At 56.9% G+C, this 23,642-nt stretch overlaps 1 protein-coding gene and 1 long non-coding RNA gene across 3 annotated transcripts in view; one reads left to right on the plus strand and one right to left on the minus strand.

The window, feature by feature from the left end:
• Window positions 1-1,595: 1,595 nt before the first annotated feature.
• On the minus strand, window positions 1,596-3,720 carry LOC120619268 (uncharacterized). 2 transcript variants are annotated; one of them, XR_005657454.1, is made up of 2 exons: window positions 3,548-3,720; window positions 1,596-2,946 (listed from the first exon to the last, which is right to left on the minus strand). It is a non-coding gene; the product is annotated as an uncharacterized LOC120619268 (long non-coding RNA). The 2 variants fall into 2 exon arrangements; XR_005657453.1 differs by having other exon boundaries at window positions 1,596-3,028.
• A 103-nt stretch (window positions 3,721-3,823) lies between these two features.
• The window catches only part of IPO9 (importin 9), a 34,427-nt gene continuing 14,608 nt past the window's right edge, over window positions 3,824-23,642 (plus strand). The window contains exons 1-13 of the mRNA XM_039883568.1: window positions 3,824-4,026; window positions 13,289-13,350; window positions 13,567-13,653; window positions 14,388-14,589; window positions 17,468-17,556; window positions 18,229-18,315; window positions 18,700-18,819; window positions 18,924-19,024; window positions 19,162-19,220; window positions 19,771-19,922; window positions 20,540-20,638; window positions 21,476-21,582; window positions 21,874-22,013. Of these exons, the coding sequence (XP_039739502.1) occupies window positions 3,864-4,026; window positions 13,289-13,350; window positions 13,567-13,653; window positions 14,388-14,589; window positions 17,468-17,556; window positions 18,229-18,315; window positions 18,700-18,819; window positions 18,924-19,024; window positions 19,162-19,220; window positions 19,771-19,922; window positions 20,540-20,638; window positions 21,476-21,582; window positions 21,874-22,013 (1,468 nt within the window). The 5' untranslated portion in view covers window positions 3,824-3,863. The remainder of the gene's footprint in view (window positions 4,027-13,288; window positions 13,351-13,566; window positions 13,654-14,387; window positions 14,590-17,467; window positions 17,557-18,228; window positions 18,316-18,699; window positions 18,820-18,923; window positions 19,025-19,161; window positions 19,221-19,770; window positions 19,923-20,539; window positions 20,639-21,475; window positions 21,583-21,873; window positions 22,014-23,642) is intronic.

A 23,642-nucleotide genomic window follows, 5' to 3' on the forward strand; every position in this document is an offset into this window, starting at 1 on the left:
CTTCCTCAGACCCCTCCTCACCTGGGACAGCACCCAGGGACAGAAGCCGGCACAGAGGGGAGTCTGCCTGACCGCAGGGGGCCGTCTGCACAAACCAGGACCGAGGAAGCTGCATGGGACTCTGACACGGTTCCCCCTTGTGTTTGAGAGCGGAAGTTCTGTCCCAATCACACGTTCACCGCAGGGTTCAAGTGCGAAATCCACCCCGATCACCACCTGCTAGCTCGGCCATGTTTTCCATCCTTGCTCTGGGGCCTCGGCGAAGCCGAAGCCAGTAAGCCCTCCACAAGCCGGCCCCACTGATGGCATGCAACGTGCTCCTGCAGAGGTCTACTGGCGGGGACGGATGTCCCCCCATGCGGCGCGCGCTTGTGACAACTGACGACGACCAGCAGGTGCGGGTTCATGGCCCGCTGAAGAGGCTGCAAGTAATAACGTGGCTTTGGGGCCCCTGTGTTTCCCAAAGGCAAAGCCCAAGGAGACTGCCCTTCATTACCGCATCGATTTCATGTATGTTCATGAGTGCTCAGTCCAGCTGGTCACCAGCGTGGCTCGCCCCACTGCTCGGGTCCATGTGTGCGTGTCCTCTCAGCCCATCCCCGGGAGAGATGGCAGTAAACCGGAAGATGGCAGTGTTTCGAAATGACACCAATCAAAACTTGGAGGCTGCAGGGAGACCAGTGCAGTTGGAAATTACACCTGTGCATACCGGCTCCTCCCGGTTTGACGTTTTGGCTTTATCCTAGCGACCGTGCCATGGAGGACTTTCTGTGACAGCGGTCACGGAAGTAAGCGGACCCCAGACTCCTCGGTGCAGCCACTCTCATCGCTCAGAGTGGGGGTCCTCGGCATGTTTCCGAGCCAGCAGCATCTGAGAACTTAACGAAATTCTCAGGCCCCATCCCAGACCTACTGACTCTGAAGCCCTGCGGACAGCGCCCAGCAGTCCAGTGTCACTGGGTAGTTGGGACGCACACTGCAGCCAGAGTCGCTAGGGAAAGTTTTGTTGTAAAGGGAAAGCCAAGTATCAGGTCCCCACACTGAAGCCCTTGGGGCCAAAATAAGGTCCTAGATTCTAATTCAGACTTTAACATACATTTCAAAGTCACCTTCCCACTTCCTTGGGTGTTTTTCCTTACTTTTATTAACACACGAAAGAAAGGGATGTGTGCTTTGGGGGGCAAGTTAGGGGAGTGTCAGCATCTGTCCTAATTGAATCCAGCCCTTAGAGAAAAATCTCATGGCTCTGGAAATCTGTCCCTGGCAACCTAAGGGGCTTCGACAGGGGAAGAGTTGGAGGGCTCTCCCAGGCGGTTCTTCTGCTGGGTGATCCAGGGCTATGCTGCGCCTTCTGATTGTGTGATAGGGTGAGAAAAGTCAAAAAGTCTAATTCGTATTTCCATGACAACTTGTTCCGGCAACATGCCTCTCCCATATTTGAGTTACAGAGGGCACGACGGGGTCTGAGGACCGGGCTGCAGGGCAGCTCACGAGGGCAGGGTCCAGCGTCCCAGGAGGGAATAGACGGTGCTGGGAACCGAAGCCCCTGGGCCCAGCCTTCCCACACCACCCATACGGAACTACTCAGCCATAACGACAGAATAAAATCCTTTAATAAAGGAACTTTGTATCTTTCCAAACTCACAGACTAGTTAAGAGGCTGCTCACAACTGGTTCTGGATTGAGTCTGTCACTGTTCCCTGTGAGAGAGCCGGTGGGTAGAGGACAAACGTGTGAGGACGGGCCTCCTGGGCTTGGGAGCCCGGCCCTAGAGGAAGGCGTGGACAGCCACTGCATCCACATCACCCACTGCATCCACATCACCCACGGCCCCCAGGGGGCCGATGCTGGTCCTTGGGCATCGCCTGTGGATCTTCTGCTTTCCTGCCGCTTCTCTGAGACCGACACGTGGGGCAACCAGGCAGGAGCCCCATGTCCCCGCCAATCTCGGCTTCTGCTCTGCAGTGGCCTCCCACTTCCAAATGGCTTTTGTTTTTTTAACAGAACAATCTTTTGAAAGTGAATTCCAGCCCCTGCCAGGGGCCTCCCCGCCCCACTCCTGCTTGGGGCAGCACTGTTTACGTGGTAGCGTCTGTTTCTCCAGATGGCGGGCAGGAATTTTTGCAACTTTTCTTTCTTAATTTATTGGGCAGAAAACCCCAAACCATACCATGTGTGTGTCTGCGTGTTTATTTTTTTCTCATTCGACCCCCCCTCTTTCACTCTGCTCCTTTTATATCTAGTACAGAGGAATCAGCGAGAACCTGGAAAGCGAAGCGGTGTGCATAGCTGCGGCAACAATCGTGAAGGGGGCCGGACTGTCCCCACGGGCATTCGTTCTAACTAACCAATTGGTTGAAAATTAAATCCCTGCCAGGGCCAGGCGAGGCACCCCCTGATCTGGGCCCTCTGACCCCCCCAGGCGTCTCCTCCCTGCAAGATCCGACTGTTCCGATGCCCTCTGCGTTTCAATAAAGTTACCTCCTGTGCTGTCCACTGGTCCGCTCCAGCTCCCTCTCTGGTTTCTGTCTGCGTTTATTTTGTGGCTCATTCCTCCATGGGAAGGTGAGGCTGCTTGTGGCCATTTGCCTAACTCAGAGCTAAAACCCATCTGCGGGGCCTGTCCAGTCCCATTGGGGGTTGGAGAGGGGTGTCCTGCTTGCACACGGTGGACCTAGCATCCTTCAACAGAGCTCCAAACATCCAGCCCAGAAGTCAGGGTTCTCAGGTCCTCCCCCCACTGCCCCGTGTTTGAAAACGTCCCCTCGGGACTTTCTTAGTGTTTCTGGGGTGAAGGAGCACGTGTGATGGAGCTGAGCTCCTCCTGGCCGCTGACAGGAGGGAAATAGGTCCTGCGTCCGTGCCGTGGGGCTGCAGGATCCAGGGAGCACTTTTCCCGAGAGATCGTGGCGACCTTTGCGCGGGAGGCGACGCGTGTTCAGAGCTCTGCCGAATACACCGAGGAAGAATGTTCCCTGGATGAGATGACTCGACTCCTGGTTGTCGTCAGCTCAGCACCCAGGTCAGACTAAGAAATACCCGTTTCTGCAGGCTCTAGAAGCTTCCACTCCACAGTACGCGCCTTCCATCCCTGCTGCCACTCCGGGCCCCCCGCCCCTCGTCTCCACGCGCCTGGACGACGCTCCGCGCGCTCTGGTACTCAGGAGCGTGCCCAGTCCCTGAGCCATCCCCGCCCCGGCCCTGGTATACCCAGGGTCGACGACCCCTTTCCGCTAAGCGTCCAGCCGTGAGATCTATGGGGGAAAAGCTCTCATGCATGCTCAGCTAACAGGATTCGTTCTCAAACAGGCACGCAGCCCTGCTCCGGAGGACGCGCCCCTCCCGCGCGGGCCGGCGCCGCTTTCCGGAGTCCAGGCCGGGCTCCCGGGAGCCGCGGCGCCGGCCCGCCCGCCTCCTGTCCCGCTCCCGGGGTCCGGGGGCTGGCGGTGGAGAGGTGCGCTGGAGCCGAGGTTTCTGCGGGCGCGCTGGGGGGCGTTTCTGACCCGGCCCCTCCCCCTAAAGCCCTGCACATCTGTCCCCATCTCACCTGTCTGCTAACGCAGCGGCTCACACCTGAAACATCCGGGACCCTAAAGTCCCACGTCACGCTTTGCCCCAGGAGAGTCCGCTAACGCGCCGTTCCCGCTGGGAAGGCCCGCCGGCGTCCCCGCGCGGCTTCTCGCAACGCCGGGACTGCGGAGAGCGGCGCGTCCCGGCCGCGCCCCGCCCCGCGCCCCGCCCACGTCCTGCGCCCCGCCCACGCCCCGCCCACGCCCCGGCGCGCAGGCGCGGCTTCGCGGATTGGCCGCGCGCGGTCGCCGTCGCCCAGGCCCGGCCGCGGGCTGGCGGGCTGGCGAGGGAAGATGGCGGCGGCGGCGGGGGCTGGCGCGGCCTGCGGGCTGCCGGGGCCGGTGGCCCAGGGCCTGAAGGAGGCGTTGGTGGACACGCTCACCGGGATCCTGTCCCCCGTGCAGGAGGTGCGGGCGGCCGCCGAGGAACAGATCAAGGTGCTGGAGGTGACAGAGGGTGAGTGCGGCCACAGCGTCGCCGGGCGGCCAGTCCTAGGAGGCGGCTCCGGCCCGGCTGCGGGCGCGGGGCCTGGGCCGCCGGAGGTGCGGGCGCGCGGGCCCCGCAGGCGGGAACGGGCGCCCGGGCGGAGGCCCGCGGAGGAGCCGGCGTCCCGACGCCCTCGCCGTCCTCGCCGGCCCGCGGCGCCCGGAGCCGCGGTGCGGTGCGGGCGGGGCCGGGGGAGGCGCCGCACGGCGCAGCGGCGCCTCCACGGTCCCCAGAAACCCGGTTAGGCGCACGTGCGCGCCCCACCCTCCCGGCCGGCGTCCCGCTCGTCCCCGCTCGTCCCCGGCCCGGCCGCCCTCGGCAGACGCCGCCGCGTGCGCTTCCGTGCGCGGACGGCCGCCCTTTGTCTTGCACGCTTTGTCCCCATCTCCCTGGTACATGCCTGCGGTGATGGAGCGAGAAGCGAGCTGGTGGCTGGAGGTTGCCTGTCCATTTCCTGCCGGCTGGGCCTTTCACCGGCCCGCGTGGCGCCTGCAAAGAGCAGTTTATCCGAAACCGGAGGAAGGACAGCCCTCTTGGTCCTTTGGAACAAAGTAGACCTGGTCTGTCGGGGCGTCGCGGGGAGCGCCCCACGTCCTCAGGATCCCCCAGCTCACAGGACCGTCCCACCACCTCTTGCAGACCTTCTGAGACACGGGCAGTTGTCCATGGTCTGACCAGTCACTCAGAGCCTTGAGTTGGCTCTCCTGGTCTTAGGATTTTTGTTGGAAAGAATTTAAGACATCTCTCCCTTAAGTTTAATTTTCCGCTCTCGCCGCATGAGAGATCTTTTGGAGTGGACTTCCCGTGGAGAGTTGGGGTCCAGCGGGTGGAGGACCACTTTGGAGGCCTGGCTGCGGAGGTTCTGTAGGCGGCGGGGCCTACGAGGGGACCAGCCTCTCAGTAGCAGAGAGCTGTGAGGGCCCAGCGGAGGCTGGTCTCCAAGAGCTGTCACAGCCTCCTGGGGGGCGGATGCTCCTTGTTCGCATTGATGGCTCTGCCTCCCTTGGGTCTGAAAGGGGAGAGTGACAAAGCTAAGGCACCTCATCACGTTAAAGGCACTGCTCGGATGCCGTTGAGGGGCGAATGCCTTCCCTGGGTGAGCTCGTGTTCCTGGCCCTAGACGCGGGCCTGGCACCTTCCCGCGAAAGGCACCCCTTGCTCGTGTTTAAACTGCCCAGCAACAGCCCCACTTGGCCTCTGACCCCTTCGATTCTGGCCAGTGCCTCATCCAGGAAAGTCAGTGATGAACTTCTGAAAGCCTTTGAAAGTTCTGGTCTCTCGCTTTCTTCATCTTTTGGGGTCTTGAAATCAAAGCTTAAACAGAAGTGCAGAATCTTGCATTTGAACTAGGCCCCTGATGGGAGTAGATGGGAACACACACGCCCACGTGCTGTGAGGCACACAGAAAGGATTTGGGACTCGGGTTTTAGGACGTGCTGTGCAGCGTTGAGTCGAGTCTCTGGTTGAACGCACGGCTGTGGACCCTTTGGAGGTTCTTTGTGCTTTTAGTCTGATTCCTTATGTTTATTTAAAAACTACAGAACTTCACTTCTTTCAGTAACCGATTTTTGGATGGAGGATGGTGACCCACTGCTCGGTCACAGCACCTTGCCTCTCTCTTGCCTCTTCTGGTGGCCTTTAACAAGTTACGTGTGGCCTCTGGGTCCAGAGTGCGCTGGCCTTGTGTCCCGTGTGAACCTCGCACGTTTGCTCATGGGCAGCCTCTTCACCGGCCGCTGCCCTCCTTCACGTGGAAGTCAAGCGCCTGGCTTCCCAGCCGGCACTCAGCCGACATGTGACCCGTGGCCCGGCAGGATGGCGCTCCTGCCTTTAGGACGCTTGCAGGATGCATGAATGAACAAATAAGGTTCTCCCTTGGCGGCCTTCACATTTTCGTTTTATTTTAGTAGAAAAATCTTGCTTTCTGGTCCTCGGAACTTGAAGATCCTAAAACCTGCGGTTAACGACAAATCTGGAAGTTGGCGGTTATCGTTATTTGTGTTCCGGGAATCCACTGATTCTTTTTTGGTTCCCTGGGCTCAAGGTCAGGTGACGGCCATATCCAGTTGTTTCTAGTTCCTCTGTCCCGTCAGATAATCAGTGCTCGTGAGCTATTTACTATTGCCCCACGTGGGAGACTGGTACCAGCTGGTCCTGAAGAGGAGCAGGTCTGCTCCCTTTCACACACAGATGTGCCACCTTCCTTGGCTGCCCGGTGATGACCCCTTAGTCTTGCAGATTAGGTGGAAGAAACTCTCACGCACAGGTCAGCTGCCAACCCCCTGTTAAGCAGACGGGCAAGAAAGGTTCACGTGCGCCGACCAGATTCCGGGGTAGGGGAGATTTAAGAAGTGATCGTCTTAGGAAGTCGAGATTGCCGGAGCCCGGAGCACACCCTGGTCTCTTCGTCTGCCGGCTGATGGTTTTCAAGAAATAAGTTGCATGTGATTCGTGACCATGTCTCACAGAATGGGAGCCTCTTCTCGGAGCCGGGGTGTGCCCAGGGTGTGAGAGAGTCCCCTGACTCAGGCGGGTCGTTTCCCCAGGCTGGTGTCCTGGGATGCCTGTCCCGAGTCCCTGTGTGTGCCCTTTTCTCTCGTCACGTGGGACCTGAGGGGACCCAGCAAACATTTCTGAGCAGCCGAAGGCTACCAGCAGGGCTCGTTAGAGACGGCGCAGAGCCTCCTTGCGACAGCGCTGCCACCAAGCTCAGAGGCGCATTGCCCGACAGTAGGGGATCCCTGCGTCCTTTCGGGGCTGAGAGTTTGAGTTTGGTCAGCGGGGTTCGCAGGAATGTTCTACCTCGACAGCGAAGTGAAAGGCGTTTGGATGTCGCAGCATTTTTCTCATGCGTCTTATTGAACAGGCAGGGTCGTTGTCAGCGTTTTGTAAGCACCGTCTGAGACGACTGGGAGGGCTGCGGCCGCCCCGGCTGGCGCGTCGAAGGCTGGCGCTCTGCGCTCCACTCCCGCAGCCTCGTCTGACCTAGGAAGCCGTGACTTCCACGACCTCGGCTCCCTGGCGTGCCGATGCTTTCCTGGGTTCCATCGTCCGATGAGGCTTTCTCCTCCTCCTTCCCGCTCCACTTTGCCCTGAGCACAGCAGCATGACCCTGGTGGAGGAACAAGCGCCTTTTATTCCCAAGCCTCGGTTCTCTGTCCAGTGGGTCCCACCTCTCCCCGCGGGGCTGGACTGAGGCCTGGGCCTTCATCTTCCTTGAGCTGTGTCCTCGCGTCCGTCGGAACGAAGACTTTCTCCCCATCGTTCGGCCTGGCTCGTGATTTCCGTCCGCTCCTAGCTGATGTATCGCGGAAAGCGCGCGTGTGTTTTCCCTTCCCCCACCATCGGTTGACCTGGCTGGACGTTTGCTCTCCCGTTCTCCTGGGCACTTGGCCGACCTGCAGAACGGCGTAAGCATCGCCCCCTGCGAAGGGAGGAGGGAGCCCCCGAGGGCCCAGACGTGGTCCTGGGTGTGTGGCGGCCACTGCGCAGAGCAGGAGGTGGTGGCTTTTCTCTCCTCTCGGCCGTGGGTTTGAGGTGTTCTTCGAGCCCCGGGGGAAGGGGCTTCTCCAGACCTCTGCCCAGAACCCTGGACAGCTCCCGCGCGGTCCTTCCTGCTGGCAGCTCTGGCTGGCTAGGCGCTGCCGAGGCTCCTGTCCTCGGCGGAACCGTGGGACCGCAAGCTGGTGTTACGTATTCTTTATCTTCCATGGTCTCCTTTGGGTCTTTCTTCTAAGCCATGTTTTAAGTAGATACTTTTTGCCCGGTGGGGTGAGAGGGTCCAAACTAGAGTCGACGGTGCAGTCACTGTTTTTTAAACTCTGGGAACCCATAGAGAAGAAAATCTATTTCGTTCATCTCCTCTGTTTTTTAAATTTGTCTTTAGTTAATGGCGATGATACTCTTTGAAGTTTTTTTCCCATTAAGACGTTTGAGCAAAGAATCATGTTACTCAAATTTTCAAGCTGCTTCTCTCCTACGTGGAGAAAATAAACTTTCAGAGAAAATCTCACTGTAGGTGCACATTCCCTGGTGGACCCGGTGGGCCCATGTGACCTTCACCTGACGGTCTCGCCACTCCTTACGGTCTCAGTGACATGCAGAGCAAGGCGGTGACGGGGGCTGGGTGTGATCTGTGATGGTCACTAGACAGGCGTGAAGAGCCCCCGCCGTGTGGACTCGCCAGAGCACACCTCCAGGCACTGAGCTGTTCTCCCCACACGTGGGCTGGGGGTTCTGCAGGCGAGGAGGGACCCTCTCTGTGGCCGGCCCTGGGGCGGAGTCTGGCTGGCGCCGGCGTGGCCTGTGGCCTGACAGCCGGTCGTGCCTGCTTTTCCCTTCCGTGCGTCGCTGCGTCCGGTGCGCCCTCCCTGGGAAGGTCATTGTCCAGCTGTTGAAGCTTCATGGTCTCAAGCGTCCGGCCCTTCTCAGAAAGTCTCATGTCCTCCTGTGTCACGTCCACTCTGCACGGTGGCAGGTTTGGCCCCTCGATCTCATTGTACTTCGTCCCTGTAGTGACGATCTGAAAGCCGTGCCCTTGCCAGGAACTCTGAAACCCCTATCACACTGCTCCATCCAACAGTCACGGAAGCCGTGCCCCGAGAGACAGACCGTGTGACCCAGGTAATTTGGGACTGCGCCTTAGATCGTTCAGGAGATGTCACGTAAGGCACACCAGCATTGGTGGACTGTGTCTAGGGAGGCGAAGCCTGGGGGAACAGTGACATTCTAAGCTGGCCTGGGGCCGGAAGGGCAGCATCCGCGATCACAGTACGAATCTCAGCTCGAAGGCGGCGTGCACTCCCTCGCGGGCACGCTTTCTCCTCCCTCCTCTAGTCGGATTTCACACACCAGTGCCTTTGCATCCAACGCGAACGTTGGTGCCCGAGAGATGTTCCCAAATTATATCTGACTCACCTGTGTTTATCAGCTCCGAAAGCTGACTCCCGTCTCTGGGTTGTAGACACCCACTGCTGCTGCTGCTACAAGTGGGTTTCATAGACTTACCAGGGTCTGACCTGGCCGAACTCAACCTAAGAATTAGAATGGATTTCAGTATCTTCAGAGGTAATGCTGCAGATTTCAGGTGTTTACTGTAGTTTTTTCACTTAGAAAAATGCCTTAGAAATGCTTCCGTCGTGGTCTCACAAGGATCTTCCTGAGTGGAATGACAGGTGCCATCAGTTGCCCCGGAAACTGCAGCTTAAAGCGAGGGCGTGGTAAGAACGAGCCGAGAAACTAAGTTGCAGTGAAGTGTCAGGACGCGAAAGTAAAATACAAAAATCAATGGTTCTCATTACACAGACATAACAGGCCAGAGACGCGACGGTGGCATTTTAAAAATACATTTACAGTAGCAACCTGAAAGATTAAACACTTAGTAATAAAACTAACGGGAAATGCATAAGTACCTGTTAGGTCACTCAGCATCACAGACGAGCTAGACAGGTTGATTCTAGAGTTCACGGGAAAACAAGCGTGGAAGAATCGCTGTAGAAACACTCAAGGCGTGAGGGACTGTTTCTCCCAGGCATCAAAGCATCACGTGAAGCCTGTACAATCGAAACGAAAGCGTGTCTCTGGCGCGCGAACAGACGAGCAGCACTGTGTACAGTAGAAAGTTCGGAAGTAGAAACAGGTCCCTGTGGAAACTGTCATCTCGATAAAGGTGGCTCTCAAATCACTGGGGTCAAGGTGGACTTTTTAAAAAGAGTGCTGGGACAGCTGGATAGCCATTCGCAATTAGATCAGTATCTTACATCGTACCAAAAAAATAAGTGCCAAATGGATTAAGAATCTAAATATTTAAAAAACAAAACCATACCAATTCCAGTAGAAGAAAATATGGGTGATTTTTTTTTTAACCTTGGCATGAGGAAAGGGTTGCTAACTATGACTCAGAATCCAGAGGAAGTAAAAGAAAAGGCTGATAAATTTGACTACGTGAAAAACATTTAATTTGCATGACAAAAAACGGAAAAAGTCAAAAGACAGCTGACAAACTGGGAACAATTTGTCATAGCGTATACCAGACAAAAGGATGATACACTTAGTATATAAAGAATTCTTAAGCATTGAGGAACAAAGGAACAAAAGCCCAAAAGAAAAGCGGAGGGAGACACGGACATACAATTCAGCCCTTCCCATAGGAAACGCGTTAGAACGGCACTTGAACTTACGAAAAAAATTTTAAGTACTCATAATTAGAGAAATACCAACGAAAACAACATATTCCATTTCTGATCTGTCAGACTGGAAAACACTTGAAGCGTAAGAACACACTGCTGGTGACACTGCCAGCGGGGTGCACGGCACTCAGCACTGCCAGCGGGGTGCACGCGCTTCGGCCCTGGAGGGGAGTTCGGCCGCAGCTAACAGCATCGCCTGGGCAGGGATCTAAGCTGAAGCTGTACCTTCAACAATATAAGCATGTGTGTCACAGATAGTATGTACTGCAACATCGCTCATAAAGCAGAATCCTGGAAACAATCGAACTGCCCACACATAGGCGAGTGGTTGAATAAAATTCGTGCATCGATACAATGGTGTATAACGTAGCGGTAAAAAAGGAGTCGTCTCCGTGAACTAATTTAGAATCATCTCCAGGATATAGTGTTAACTGGTAAAAAGGGGCACCAGGACTCATGATGGGGTTCTGTCCTGGTAAACCTGTCCAAAGTTGAGAATATCATAGGTTGAAAATGCATTTAATACACCCAGTCTGCCCAACATCAAAGCTGGGCTTAGCCCGGCCTCCCTTGAATGTGCTCAGAACACAGCACCCGAAGCCGCTGGCAGCTCGGCACGCTGCAGCGACTCATTGCTCACCCTCGTGGTCGCACAGACGTAAAAGGAAGGACTGAGGGACTGTCACCACTGAAGGAATCTCAGCTGTGACGACCAAACACAGTGTGGGGTCCGGGATTGGATTCGGAAAAAAATAAGAGCAGAATTTTCATTTTTCTGGCGATGAGAACTTTGAAGACCGGCTCTCTTGGCACTTCCGATGCATTAGCCGCGGCCGACCTGCTGCTCGCTGCGCGCTGAGTCCCCAGGGCCGACTTCTTTCATACCTGGAGTTTGTGCCTTTTGACTCCCTTGACCCCTTTCACCCACTTGCCACCTCTGGCAACTAGTAACCGAGTCTCTCCGTATGTGAGTTTGTTTTTCTGGTTTTGCTTTTGGCTTCCACATTGCGGGAATCATACAGTACTTGTCTTTCTGTGTCTGGCTTAGTTCACTCAGCATAATGCTCTCTGGGTCCATCCGTGGCGTTGCCCCTGGAAGGATTGCGTTCTTTTTCATGACCGCATAGTATTCCATTGTATATACACAACCTTTTCTTCATCCATTCATCTGTCGGGGGACACTTAGGTGTTTCCATATCTTGGCTATCATGAATAGTGCTGCAGCGAGCATAGGGGTGCGTATATCTTTTTGAGTTGGTGTTTGCGTTTGCCGTGGGGAAGTGCCCAGAAGCGGGCTTGCTGGTCACATGGTACTTGCAGTTTTAACATTTGGCGGAACCGCTGGGCTGCACCGTCTTGCTTTCCCACCCACGGGCCCAGGCCCCCGTTCTCCACACCCTCGCAGCTCGCGTCTGATGTTGGTAGTAGGCATCCCGGTGAGCGTGGGTCGGTGTCTCATAGTTTTGGTTTTCATTTTCCTGACGATTACTGAAGCTGAACATCCTTTCGTGTGCTCATTGGCCACTTATATATCTCCTTTGGAGAAATGTCTGTTCGAGGCCGTTGTCCATTTTTGAATTGGGTTATTTTGTTGTTGTCATTGGATTTCAGGAGTTTGCTGTACGTTCTGAATATTAATCCCTTATCAGATATATGACTTGCAAATATTTTCCCATCCTGTAGGTGGCCTCGTTCTCTGTTGATAGTGCTTTTCAATATTCAGAATTTCTTAAATTTTCGGAAGTCTAATGTGTCTGTTTTTCCTATTGTTTTCTGTGCTTTTGGTGTCATATCAGGAAATCATTGCCAAATCTCTGTCATGAAGCTCTTGTCCTGTGTTTTCCTCTAAGAGTCTTATTGTTTTAGTTCTTACCTTTAGGTTCTCGATCCATTTGAGTTCATTTTTGTGCACGGTACTGGGTAAGGCTCCAAACCTCATCGCGGTGCACGTGGACGTCCAGCGTTCCCTGCGCCATTTGTTGAAAAAACTGTCCTTTCCACATTGAGCGGTCTTGACACCCGTGTCAGAAGTCACCGACCACGCGTGCGAGGGTTTACTTCGGGGCTCTGCTCTGCTCTGTTGGCCCGGATGCCCGTCTGTGCCCCACTGTGGTTACCGCAGACATGGAATTTCGGCAGCAGGAAGTGACAGTGCCCCATTTCGGTCTTCTTTTTCCAGACTGTTGTGGCTGATCGAGGTCCCTTGAGATTCTATATGAGTTTTAGGGTGGATTTTTCTATTTCTGCGAAAAACGTCATTGGGATTTTGACAGGGATCGCATTGAAGGATCTAAATGTTAATTTGGGAATGAGAGTCGTTTTAACTCCCAGCATGCACTTCAGAATTACCGCTTAAGTTGCTTATTGGGAGCTGTTCACTTACAACCCTTGTATTTTTAGGATTAAGCCTGTTAAAGCCAATTTTGGGTTTTTTGTTTGTCTGTTTGTTTGTGTGTTTAAATGACAGAAATTTATTGTCCCGTGATTCTGGAGGCTAGAAATCCAAGATCGCGCTTTGGGCAGGGTCGGTTCCTTCTGTGGGCTGGGAAGGGGAGCGCATTCAGCTCCTGGCAGCCCGAGGTGCTCCTCGGTGTGCAGGTGGTGCTCTGCCTGTGTCTTCACACATCATCTTCCTTCTCTGCCTAAAGCCAGTTTTCTTAGCCTTCACTCCTCTCTTACCTGGTATGTGTATCTGAGCAACTCCTGAAATCTCACCTCTCCATCTCTCTGGAGTTAGGTGGACCGGTTTTCAGTTAGATGCCGCACCCACTGGCTCGGGGAGGGAGGGGAGGTGGCTGGAAGGTGCTCTGCAGTGATCGGAGAAAATGAGCCGGTGCCAGTACTTGGTTCGTTGGGCACAGCCTCGCCCTGCAGGCCAGCCTGTGTGTCCCACTTGGAGGAACCAACCTCAGCATCATCGGTGCTTCCGGAAGCTGGATCGAGCCCCTTTCTGAATCCTTCTTGCTGGCGTCAGGGTCAGAGCTCAGTGAAGCGCTGTGGCTTTCCTGGGTGCTCGGGGCCCACAGTGAAATTTTCTCTTCCAGAATTCGGCGTCCACCTGGCAGAGCTGACCGTGGATCCCCAGGGGGCACTGGCAATTCGACAGGTACGTCCAGGCCGATTGGTCCGATTTACAAGTAATTTCCCTTTACTTGTTACCGGAACTTCCTTATGGGAAAGAATAAGGTCAATTTATAAATAACCCAGGATTTGGTACCAGATTCAGGTGCACTTCAGAGGAACGTATGGTGTGGGCCGCGTGTGTGGTTTTCGTGTGCAAAGTGTCTTTCCTCATCGTGCGCTCTGCTTGTCTCCCTCACAGCTGGCCTCGGTCATTCTGAAGCAGTACGTGGAGACTCACTGGTGTGCCCAGTCAGAGAGGTTCAGGCCCCCCGAAACCACAGAGAGGGTGAGGATGGCGCATGACCCACGCCTGTGGGTGCGAGGGGCCGACTTGGGTTGAGGCGACCGCCCACATTCTTAGACAGTGTGGTGCAGCCGAGAGACGCGCAGGAAAGGAGAGTGACTGTCACTGCAGGGAAGAGGGCCCGAGTGCCGGGCCACGGGCTGGCCCGCGACACACCCAGTGCTGCCCATTACGAGCTGTGACATCCTGGAAAAGCCTTCTGCCTTCTAAGCTTCAATTTCCTGCATATCTAAAATTAGAATGAAAATTCCAACTTCCAAAGAGTTGTTTGAGGCTCAGATAAGAGAATGTTTCTCTTTAGTTCGGTGCCAGGCAGCCATTCCGGGACCCAGCAGATTTTGCGGCAAAGGCGTAGAGCAAGGCTCTCCGTTGGGACTGTCCGTGCCTGTGCCGTGGCATGCAGCAGCCACTGGCCGCACGCTGGGGCTGAGCACGTGAGGCGAGGCTGCTGCACCAAGGGGCTGGACTTTTCACGTACTTAACTCTAGATCTAAACGGCCATGTGCAGCTGGTGGCCGCGTGAATGGACAGCGTACGTCTAGGCATCACAGGTGACCTCCGAGTGAATTATTTGTCAAGTTTCTACGTCGCGTTTTTGATAGACCTCCGGTATCTCGTGCACGTTGTCTTCCTAATGTGTAAGCTGGGCGGGACTCTGCTGCAGGTCACGCGTCCCTGGTGCACCCGGTCTGATGGCAGGTGACCTTTCTCCACAGGCCAAGGGCGTCATCCGGGAGCTGCTGCCCAGCGGCTTGAGGGAGTCGGTGAGCAAGGTGCGCTCCAGCGTGGCCTATGCGGTGTCAGCCATCGCCCACTGGGACTGGCCCGAAGCCTGGCCCCAGCTCTTCAGCCTGCTCATGGGGATGCTGGTGAGCGGGGACCTCCGCGCCGTCCACGGAGCCATGCGCGTGCTCACAGGTATCGGAAGCCTCCCCACGTTGGTGCTTGGAGCCCAGGTGACAAGCATGCTCACGAGGCGCGCGCTGTGCAGTGGCATGGCTCTGGAGCCGGACCGGAATTGTCCACCCCCGCCAGTGTCCATTCTTCCGTCTCCTTAACCCACTGGCCCTCTCCAGGGAGTTCGGGAGGCTCGGTGCCTCTGCTGCTCCCCGGCCTCCCGCTGAAGGGTAGAGCAACACTCAGGTGTCAGTTTCCGGTCCGGCTTCTCGAGCCTGAGTTAAGGTGACAGCGGCATCCGCTCCACAGGCGTTTTCGCCGTTCAAGTGAGCTAATCTGCGTCACGCACTTGGCGCAGTCCCGGTGTGGCAGGCACTCCGTAAGTTTTAGCCATGTGATTGTCAGCGTTATTACACGTTGTTTTTCTAGTCAGTCCGAGTTAGGAGTAATCCCGTAGGATTTTTAGAGACACGTGAGAGAGAGGACAGGAGCCGTGTGGCTGTGAAAGCTGACCTGTGCCAGCCTCCGTGGGGCTCTGTGGTCCTCGGTGGCTTTTCTCTCTCTGCTCTGAGAAGTCGGTAGCAGTACGCGAACTTTTGGTCCAGGAAGGTTCGGAGGCGCTCTCGCAAGCCTGAGGGCTGGCGTGTCGTTCCCTCACAGAGCCCGTCTTCCTGCGGCCCGGGTTTCGTGGTCTTGGCAAGTGCTGCCCTGTCCCTGTCCCCTGTTCCCTAGATGAGGTCACTGCTCTGCCTTGCTTTCAGGGACCCTTACCCAGAAATTGGTCATCTGTTGGTCTTTTAGACATCGTATTTCCGCTCTGTCCATGCAGGCGTGTGACAGTCCCACCTGCTCTGTGCGCTGCTGGCTTCCTGGTCGTGAACGCCCCTGCTACTTGTTTTTGAATCTCAGTTTCCTGAATTTGGCATCTGTGTCCAATTTCATTAGTCCACATGATGTCGACGGCTGTTAATACTGATTCCATATCCAACATCATCCCTTCTCTCCTTCCGTTCCTAACCCCCCTTCCTGTGCTCCGGCTGCCTCTCTGAGCGGCCCATTGTGTTCTTACTGGTGACCTGTGACAAGTGCTCAGGTGTAGAGCAGGGTCGCCAGAAAGACGAGGACGCTCCCTGCTCGGGTTTTCCCGTCCCTGCTTATCTCCCTCGCTCCTCTGTGCGACTCCTAGTCTGGGCGACTTCGCGTTCCCCTCTCCGTGGACTTGGCCTTCTCGGGTTTACTTACATCCTCCTGGCCCCAGCGCGTCAGTCAGCAGGTGCGTTTCTGCCAAGGAAAGGGAGCCCGTTCCCGTCCGGTCCTCTAACCCAGAGTTTCGCTTCTGTGTTAAAAACGGTGGTTGAACATTGATCACAGTGCAGAAGCTGAAGTGCCTGCTCTTGGTGAGGCGGGGGCGGGGGTCCTTCTGTAATGGAGTCAGCAGGCATGGGTGGCGCTGCCCCCTCCCTCCCCGGATAGGACAGACTGTCCTCTGACCGCAGCACCCAGACGTGGGTGGAGAAAGCAGGACGTTGACGTGTGGACAGAACAGCGGACGCTGCGGGGTTTTCGGCGGTGTGCCCGTCTCCCCTCACAGAGCTTTGCAGTAAACGTGTCCGGACGAGAACTGCCTGGGGCTGATGGCGTGACGAAAATGCCGACGTGGCAGCTAAGGGTGGAAGCGTGTGACTCGTGAACGGCAGCTCTTTTCAGTCTCGTGAAGTTTGGGGATTGAGACGTTGCTAGTGTCCCAAGTGCTTCTCACTTGCCGAGTGACCTCAGGAAACTGACTCGAGACTTAAGTGTGGCCAGCGTTAGTGCAGTGACAGTGCCAGGCATGACCATCGGAGAGAAAAAATGTGGCTCAGCACCTTAGTCGTGGAGTTAACTAAGCTACGTTTCCATCGAACCTGTGTTCATTAACTGCCATCCATCGCGTTTGTTTAGACTAATTTCCTTGAATTTCTAAATAAAATAAAACACTCGATTTCTGTTCAAAGCCTAGGATTTCTTCTTCAGGAGGAAACCCCACCTGGCAAGGAAGACTCAGCCTCGAGTATCGGTTTTCTTCTGCCTTGCGGCGGTTGATGCTGCCCGGGAGAGTGGGTGTATTAGCCTTGAACGAGCCCACCTGCATCTCTAGCTCTGTGTCCTGAGGAATGTCCCTGTTGGCGGCTCTATTTCTGTAGCGATGACGTAGAAGAGCCGGGAAAAGCAGGGGCAAAGTTAGCAGACTCCACCCCTTTCCGTGGCACCTCTGGGTCAGTGGCCGTCAGTCATCGGAAGAGCAGCCCCCAGATCAATCTGTATGTGCGTCAGAGCAGCTTGGCAGGGGACAGAATCAAAAATAGCACCAAAGGCGACACGCCCCAGGATGTTGACACCTGGTCACAAACGAGGTTAATGTGGAATTTTCCTAAGGTGGCCGCACAAGTTCTTACCTACTTGTCACAGATTTTCTTTGCCTATAGAAAACTTCTTTCTTCCTTTCTTTTTTTTCTTTCTTTCTTTTCTTTCTTTCTTTCTTTCTTTCTTTCTTTCTCTCTCTCTCTCTCTCTCTCTCTCTCTCTCTCTCTCTTTCTTTCTTTCTTTCTTTCAAGTTTATTGGGGTAACGTTGGTTAATAAACTGTAGTTTCCAGGTGTATATTGTAATTTGACATTTGTACTTCCTGTTGTGCTAAAGGTTTTCTTCATCGCATGTGTTTCCCTTTATTTCCTTGTTCTCTTCCCCCTTCTAACAAATAATCAGTAGCTCTCGCTACTTTCCCCCCCGAGACACGGCTCCGGGCCAGTGTCCTCACCTGTACGCTCTCTGTCGGGGCCACCACCCCGAAGTTCAAAACTTTCATACTTACTGTTTTTGCAAAGCAATGTGTTTTTACAGTGCTGTTTTTTCCTTTGCAGAATTCACTCGAGAAGTAACAGACACCCAGATGCCACTCGTCGCTCCCGTCATTCTCCCAGAGATGTATAAGATCTTCACTATGGCCGAGGTACGGGTCTCCGCCCCAGGGTCACGGCTGACAGGGCTGTCCCCAGGGGGAGGTGTCGTGTTTACCGACGGAGACCTGAGTCTGCACTCGCCTCAGCCCGTTCGCTTCTGCTGAGTGACTGAGAGACACTCTTTGTCACACGTTGCTACCTCCCGGCCCGCTGTGCCCCTGGTACCTGGTGCCCTTACGCCCCCGCCGGCCTCTCAGCCAGTCATCGCACCTGACCTGCTCCCCCCTCAGCTGAGTATCGGGAGCCTGTCCGTCACTGCACCGCCCAGGGGCCCGCACCAAACAGCGCGCGCACCTGAGTGACGGGTGTGGGACCAGCGACACGTGCACGGGGCGCGTGCCGGCGGGTCAGGCTTCCCCTCCCCGCGCCTCTCCGCCCCAGCCGCGGGTCCGCCTTTCAAAAGATGTGCCCTGACCAGGTGTGTGACACGGCGTCCGGCCCGGTGTTCGTCGTCAGGCTGGCCCTCCGAAGTCGCGGGTGCCCAGCTCGCTCCAGCGAGCCCAATGCTCTGCCAGTGTTCTCTGAGTTGGGGAGCCGGCCCCCTGGATGTGAGAGGTGCACTCCCATCTCTCCGTGGCGGGGCCGAGGAGTCGGCTTCTCTGTGCTCACGGACACGGACACGGACCCGGACGTGCGCCCTCTCACGCTGCTCTGTCCCCCAGGTGTACGGCATCCGGACCCGCTCCCGTGCCGTGGAGATCTTCACTGCCTGTGCCCACATGATCTGCAACATGGAGGAGCTGGAGAAGGTGACGGGCTCTGCGCTTGGGCGCGGAATGGGCGCCTCCCGCCGCGGGGCAGCCGGGCCAGAATCCCACTCACTGGGGGCGGGTGCACGGGCGCCTGGAGCAGACTGTCCCTGCGTGGGACCCGGCCTTCTTCCTCTAGCCCCTCACTTCCCTGCGTCCTTCCCACGCCGTCACCCCCGAATGTCACCGCTCGCCATGCCCGCCATGGGAAGTGGAGCGAGCTGAGAGGCAGCCGCCCTGTGTGGGGTGCGGGGTGCGGTGTGGGGAGGCCGTGGCGGGGCCCTCCAGTGGCTGGGGCTGCAGTCCGCAGGGGCGCTGGGCGCTGGGCGCTGTGCGCTGTGCGCGCATCTCATTACCGCTAACGGGCGCGATTTCTGTCGCCAGGGCGCCGCCAAAGCGCTGATCTTCCCCGTGGTGCAGCAGTTCACGGAAGCCTTCGTTCAGGCCCTGCAGGTGCCTGACGGCCCCACCTCCGACAGCGGCTTCAAGATGGAAGTCCTGAAGGTGAGCGCTCGCCGCCGCCAGCGCCCGGGACCAGGGCTGCTCCAGAGCCGCTGCCGCTCCGCCCACATCCCATGCAACCCCTGGCCTTGTCTTTGCGTCCTCAGGCGGTGACGGCCCTGGTGAAGAACTTCCCGAAGCACATGGTGTCCTCCATGCAGCAGATCCTGCCCATCGTCTGGAACACGCTGACCGACAGCGCGGCCTTATATCCTTTCCCGGAGCTCGGGGTCCCGCCCTCAGACGAGGCTCTCGCAGCGTCTGCTTTTCCCGTTAGTTTCTCCCTCCCTCGTAGACTGTTTGTCAAACAGACTCCAAGTTCGATTTCTTTACTCTTCGTCATACTTACGTGAGGACGGAAGTAAATTACACGGAGGAAGTAGAAGATCCCGTGGATTCTGACGGTATGTGGCGCTCGCGATCTTAGCGGAGGTACCACCTAGTGCAGAAGGGGCTCTGGGAAGGAGACGGGAGCCGGGGACCGGACATGCAGCCACCTCGAGGCTCGCTCCCGGAGTCACCGTCCTGGTGGACTGTCCTTTCAGAGCCGTGGGTGTGGGGACGGGTCGTCGGTGTGAGTCTCGGCATCACGCCGCCTCTGAGCTGACGGGGCACCTCGCAGGCTGTCTGACCCGCCTGCTCCGGCGTCCTGTCTCTTTTGACTTGGGACCCCCAGAAGGCGGTGCTTTCCTTTCCGCTTTAGTATTTTTAAGTATTTCACGTCCAACGCAGACATGCTGGAAAGTGCGTTGTGTTTCTGAATTTTTACTTGAAAACCCAGAGTGTTTAGCATCTTCAAAGCTCCTTCCTTGGACTCGTCAGCCCCCTTTTCCTTTCTCTCGGGAATAACAGCAAGTGCTTTAATGGCTCATGAATTCAGAGGGTAACGTGGGCCATTCCTGGCACATGTGTCCTTCTGTTTTCCCGTCGTTGACGTCTGCGTGTCGCCTGCAGGTGAGGTCCTGGGCTTTGAAAATCTCGTCTTCAGCATTTTCGAGTTCGTCCACGCTCTTCTAGAAAATAGTAAATTCAAAAGCACCGTGAAGAAAGCCTTGCCGGAGCTGGTTTACTACGTCATCCTGTACATGCAGATCACTGAGGAGCAGGTAAAGGCGTCTGGGGAAGGCACCCGACAGCGAGCCCTCGGTCGCACGCAGGTTTCTTTCTGAAAATTGGCACTGGAAGAGCAAGTTCCTGTGACGTGCTGGGCTTGGGGTGTCGTCGGCTCCTGCCTTAGGTAACCAGGCTTCCGGAGCGCTCTGGCCTTGGCCTGCACAGGGCCGCCCACTGAAGGCTTTTACAGCTAGAAAACCTGTTCCTTCTCTGTAGATCGTGAAGTGTAGAGATCCGGTCACTGGCCGGGTCAGTGGGCTGTTGGACCAGAAAAGAGCATTTGACATGTGAGATACACCTCTCTCGTGTGACGAGTGTGAACGTTGACCTCACTCACGTCCAGTGTCCCACCAGACCCAACATATTCAGAAAATCGCTGTCAAGAATGACAGCTGACCCACAGTAAAAGTGGTGTCCGCTAGTGGTCAGTGACCCGTGCTGCTGGCCTCGACGAAGGGCTTGCTTCTCGTCAGAGAGGAGAGGCTGGGGGCTGGACTCCGGACTCTGTTCGAGATGCAGACGGGGGTTGAGGTCTCCCCGTATGTGCGCGTGTGCGGAGGGGCGTGCGAGCTGGGTCCGTGGCTCAGGCCCCGACTTCATGGCCTTTCAGATTAAAGTGTGGACGGCCAACCCCCAGCAGTTCGTGGAGGACGAGGACGATGACACTTTCTCGTACACTGTCAGGATCGCAGCACAGGACCTACTGCTGGTAAGGGCGTCTCCCGCCTCAGCCACGGACCGTCACTGCCCCAGCTGCCCCCTCCTCCTGGACACCCGACCCAAGCCCAGCAGGGTCGGCGGCACCCGTGCCCTAGGCGTTTGGGGGTGACGGGAGCGTCTCAAACAGAATCCAAGAGTCGGGTCCTAGAGCCACGCTGCTGGCTCTGGTTTACAAGTAAACATTCGGGCGAGAGTTGTGCCGCGGACGAGTGCCCGATTCACCGGGTGGCGGCAATAGGGCCGTTCCCGTTGCGTCCGCTCCTTGGGAGTGCGGCACGAAGCAGAGCTTGGCAAACGTCGGGTTGCTGGGGGGCGGCACCCAGGCCCCTGCTCCCATGCTCCTCGGCTCTGGCAAGGGCTGGGGTGATCTTGAGGCTGCAGTTTTGTGGGGTGGGAGGGTAGTTCTTGTCGCTGGTGAATGCTGCTGGCTCCGTGACGCGTGCTGGGGCATCTAGGCGAGGTCACGCTGAGTCCTGTTGGGCAGATGGGCCTCTGTTCTCCGCCCGGCTCCCAGGGAATGCTCTCTGGCCTGTCATCAGCCGAAGCTGGGCCCAAGTCGCTCCCTTAGACTCTGGCCAAAGGGATCTATGTGCGTCGTTGGTTGTTTGGCACCTGCACACAGCAGAGACACAGGTGTGGCTCTGATGTCATCAGAGACTGTCAGCTAACAGGGCTCGTGTTTTCACACACCTCATCGAAGCTTAGCATGTGTATGTGGAAGAGTTTGGAGCATTCAGTTTGCAATCAAATTTGCATTTGGCAACTCAGATGGGTTTGATTTGCACAGATGGATTTATGAGCGCACCCCCTCACCCCACCCCCCCAGGCCGTGGCCACTGACTTCCAGAATGAGAGTGCAGCGGCCCTGGCCGCCGCGGCCACTCGGCATCTGCAGGAGGCTGAGCAGACCAAGGACAGTGGCGCCGAGCACTGGTGAGAGCGAGCAGCGCCGGGCTCCGTGGAGGGACGTGGCGGGGCCTCGGGCCCAAGCGAGCAAAGCCTCGCTCCGAGCCCTCTGTCCTAACGGTTCTTCTCAACCCCGAAACCACCGGTTGAGATACGTTTATTTTACCCTTTTAAAAAGCTCCGGAAGGAAGGGCTGTCGCTTTCTTTTTAATTAGGAGGCAAGTGCTCTTGTCAGGGCCCCTGGGTGGCATCGTGCCGGAGACCCTCCCCTGGTGCCTTCCTCAGTGCGCTTCACCGACCCCGGTGCCCCTGTCGCAGGTGGAAGGTGCACGAGGCGTGCATGCTCGCGCTCGGCTCGGCGAAGTCCGTCGTCACGGACAGTGTGAAGAGTGGCAGGGTGCACTTCGACATGCACGGCTTCCTGACGCGCGTCGTCCTCGCAGACCTCAGCCTCTCAGGTAGGTCTCCGTGCGGCACCCGCAGTCTGGGCGCCCGCAGACCTGCCGTCCGCTCAGTTGTGCGCTGAGACAGGTGAGCCAGCTACGTGCGTGTCCGTCGGGGGAAGTTCTTTCCGTCCTAGAACTCGGACCCACCTGACCCCGTGAAACGACCAGAACGCTAGGCTTGAGCCTCGCCAGCTGAGAGGCGATGTCGCCTCGTCCGTGGCCCATCCTGCCGGGTCGGCACTCGGGGTCGTGCTGAGCCGGGCGTCGGAGCGGAACGTGGGTCTGCGTGCTGTGCCGCGAGGGTCTGGCCTGGGTCCCGCTCTCCTTACCAAGCCCGGGATACGGGCAGCCTCCGCCCCGCTCCCTCTCCCCGTCGGTTTCCTGTCATCTTTTCAAACTGTGTTCTTGGCCAGGCTCCAGTAATTAAAATGTGCCGTTCCCGTGACCACGTGGCCTCTGCCGAGAGGCTGGACCCTCCAGTGCTGCAGGCGCCGCTGGGACCGCGCATGCCCTCCTGTCGCCGGGTCGGGCTCCGTGGCGGCCACCCGCGCCGCGTCTCCTCCCGGCAGCCGGCCCGCCCCGACACGCCGTCTCTGCACTCGCGTCGTGGGACTGGGTGTCGTTTGCTCCCTCCTCGTCCGTCCCCTTGTGTCTGCTTCACGGGCAGCCCTTTGCATAGCGCAGGCCGCTGGAAAATGTTCCACGCTGGCCAGTCGGTCAGGGGCCGTAGGGTGTCTCGCCACCACCCCCGTCCTCCGAATCCCAGGGCTGGACGGGTGAGCGGCCGGGCCTCGGCCCACAGAGCGCCCTCGTTCCCCGCTCACCGTGCCCTGCTTCCGGTCACTGCGCGTGAGGGGAGGTCGGAGCGTGCAGACCACGCCTGACGCCTCCGTGCCCGTGGCCGCGCGCGCGGCGGGCTCTCTGCACTTCCGAGTTGAACGAGAGTGTTGCAGCTTCTCAAGCCCGTCAGTGTATTTTTTCGTAGAATTTCCGTAGCGAAGACTTTCAACAACTCATGGAGATTTGAGAGTATTTAGCGTTAAGACCGGGAGAGGGCTTACTAGCGAGAATTTGTCATCCCGCCTGTAGCGAAGAGCTTTTCTACTTCAGCCGTTTTTAAACCTTTTGGTCTCAGGGGTCCTTTCTACTTTTAAAAAGCATCGACGGAGGCAGAAAGATTTTCCCGTGGATCTTATGTGTCAGTGTTTAACACATTAGAAAGTAAAACGGAGACGTTTTTAAAATACGAGAAACGCAAACCTTCATTCCATGGGCCGTCCGAGCCAGGGTGTCGCCTCTGGAAAACTCCACGGCATGTGCGAGAGAGAAGGAGAGAGGACAGGCCTGTCCTGGGACCACTGTGAACACGTCGCTCTGGGCCTCCCAGGAGCCCCTGGCCACGCGCGAACTGCCACTGCGCGCTGTCTGAATTAGCGTTAGTTACCAGACAGGCTCGGTTTGTTAGCTTCCGTTCAGTAAGTCCCATCAACCAGGCGTTATTGTGCAAGTAGCCGTGTTCAGCCTGTGACAGGCTGAGCCAGTCGAGGCCCTGCCCTCGAGCAGCGTCCAGCGGGCGGGACGGTCTTCCTTCCCAGGTGGCCAGAAGGGCAGATAAAACGTGTATCCCATGAGAGCCGAAGG

This window comes from Pteropus medius, unplaced genomic scaffold (assembly GCF_902729225.1).
Source record: "Pteropus medius unplaced genomic scaffold, Ma_sr-lr_union100, whole genome shotgun sequence".
Classification (NCBI taxonomy): Eukaryota; Metazoa; Chordata; class Mammalia; order Chiroptera; family Pteropodidae; genus Pteropus; species Pteropus medius.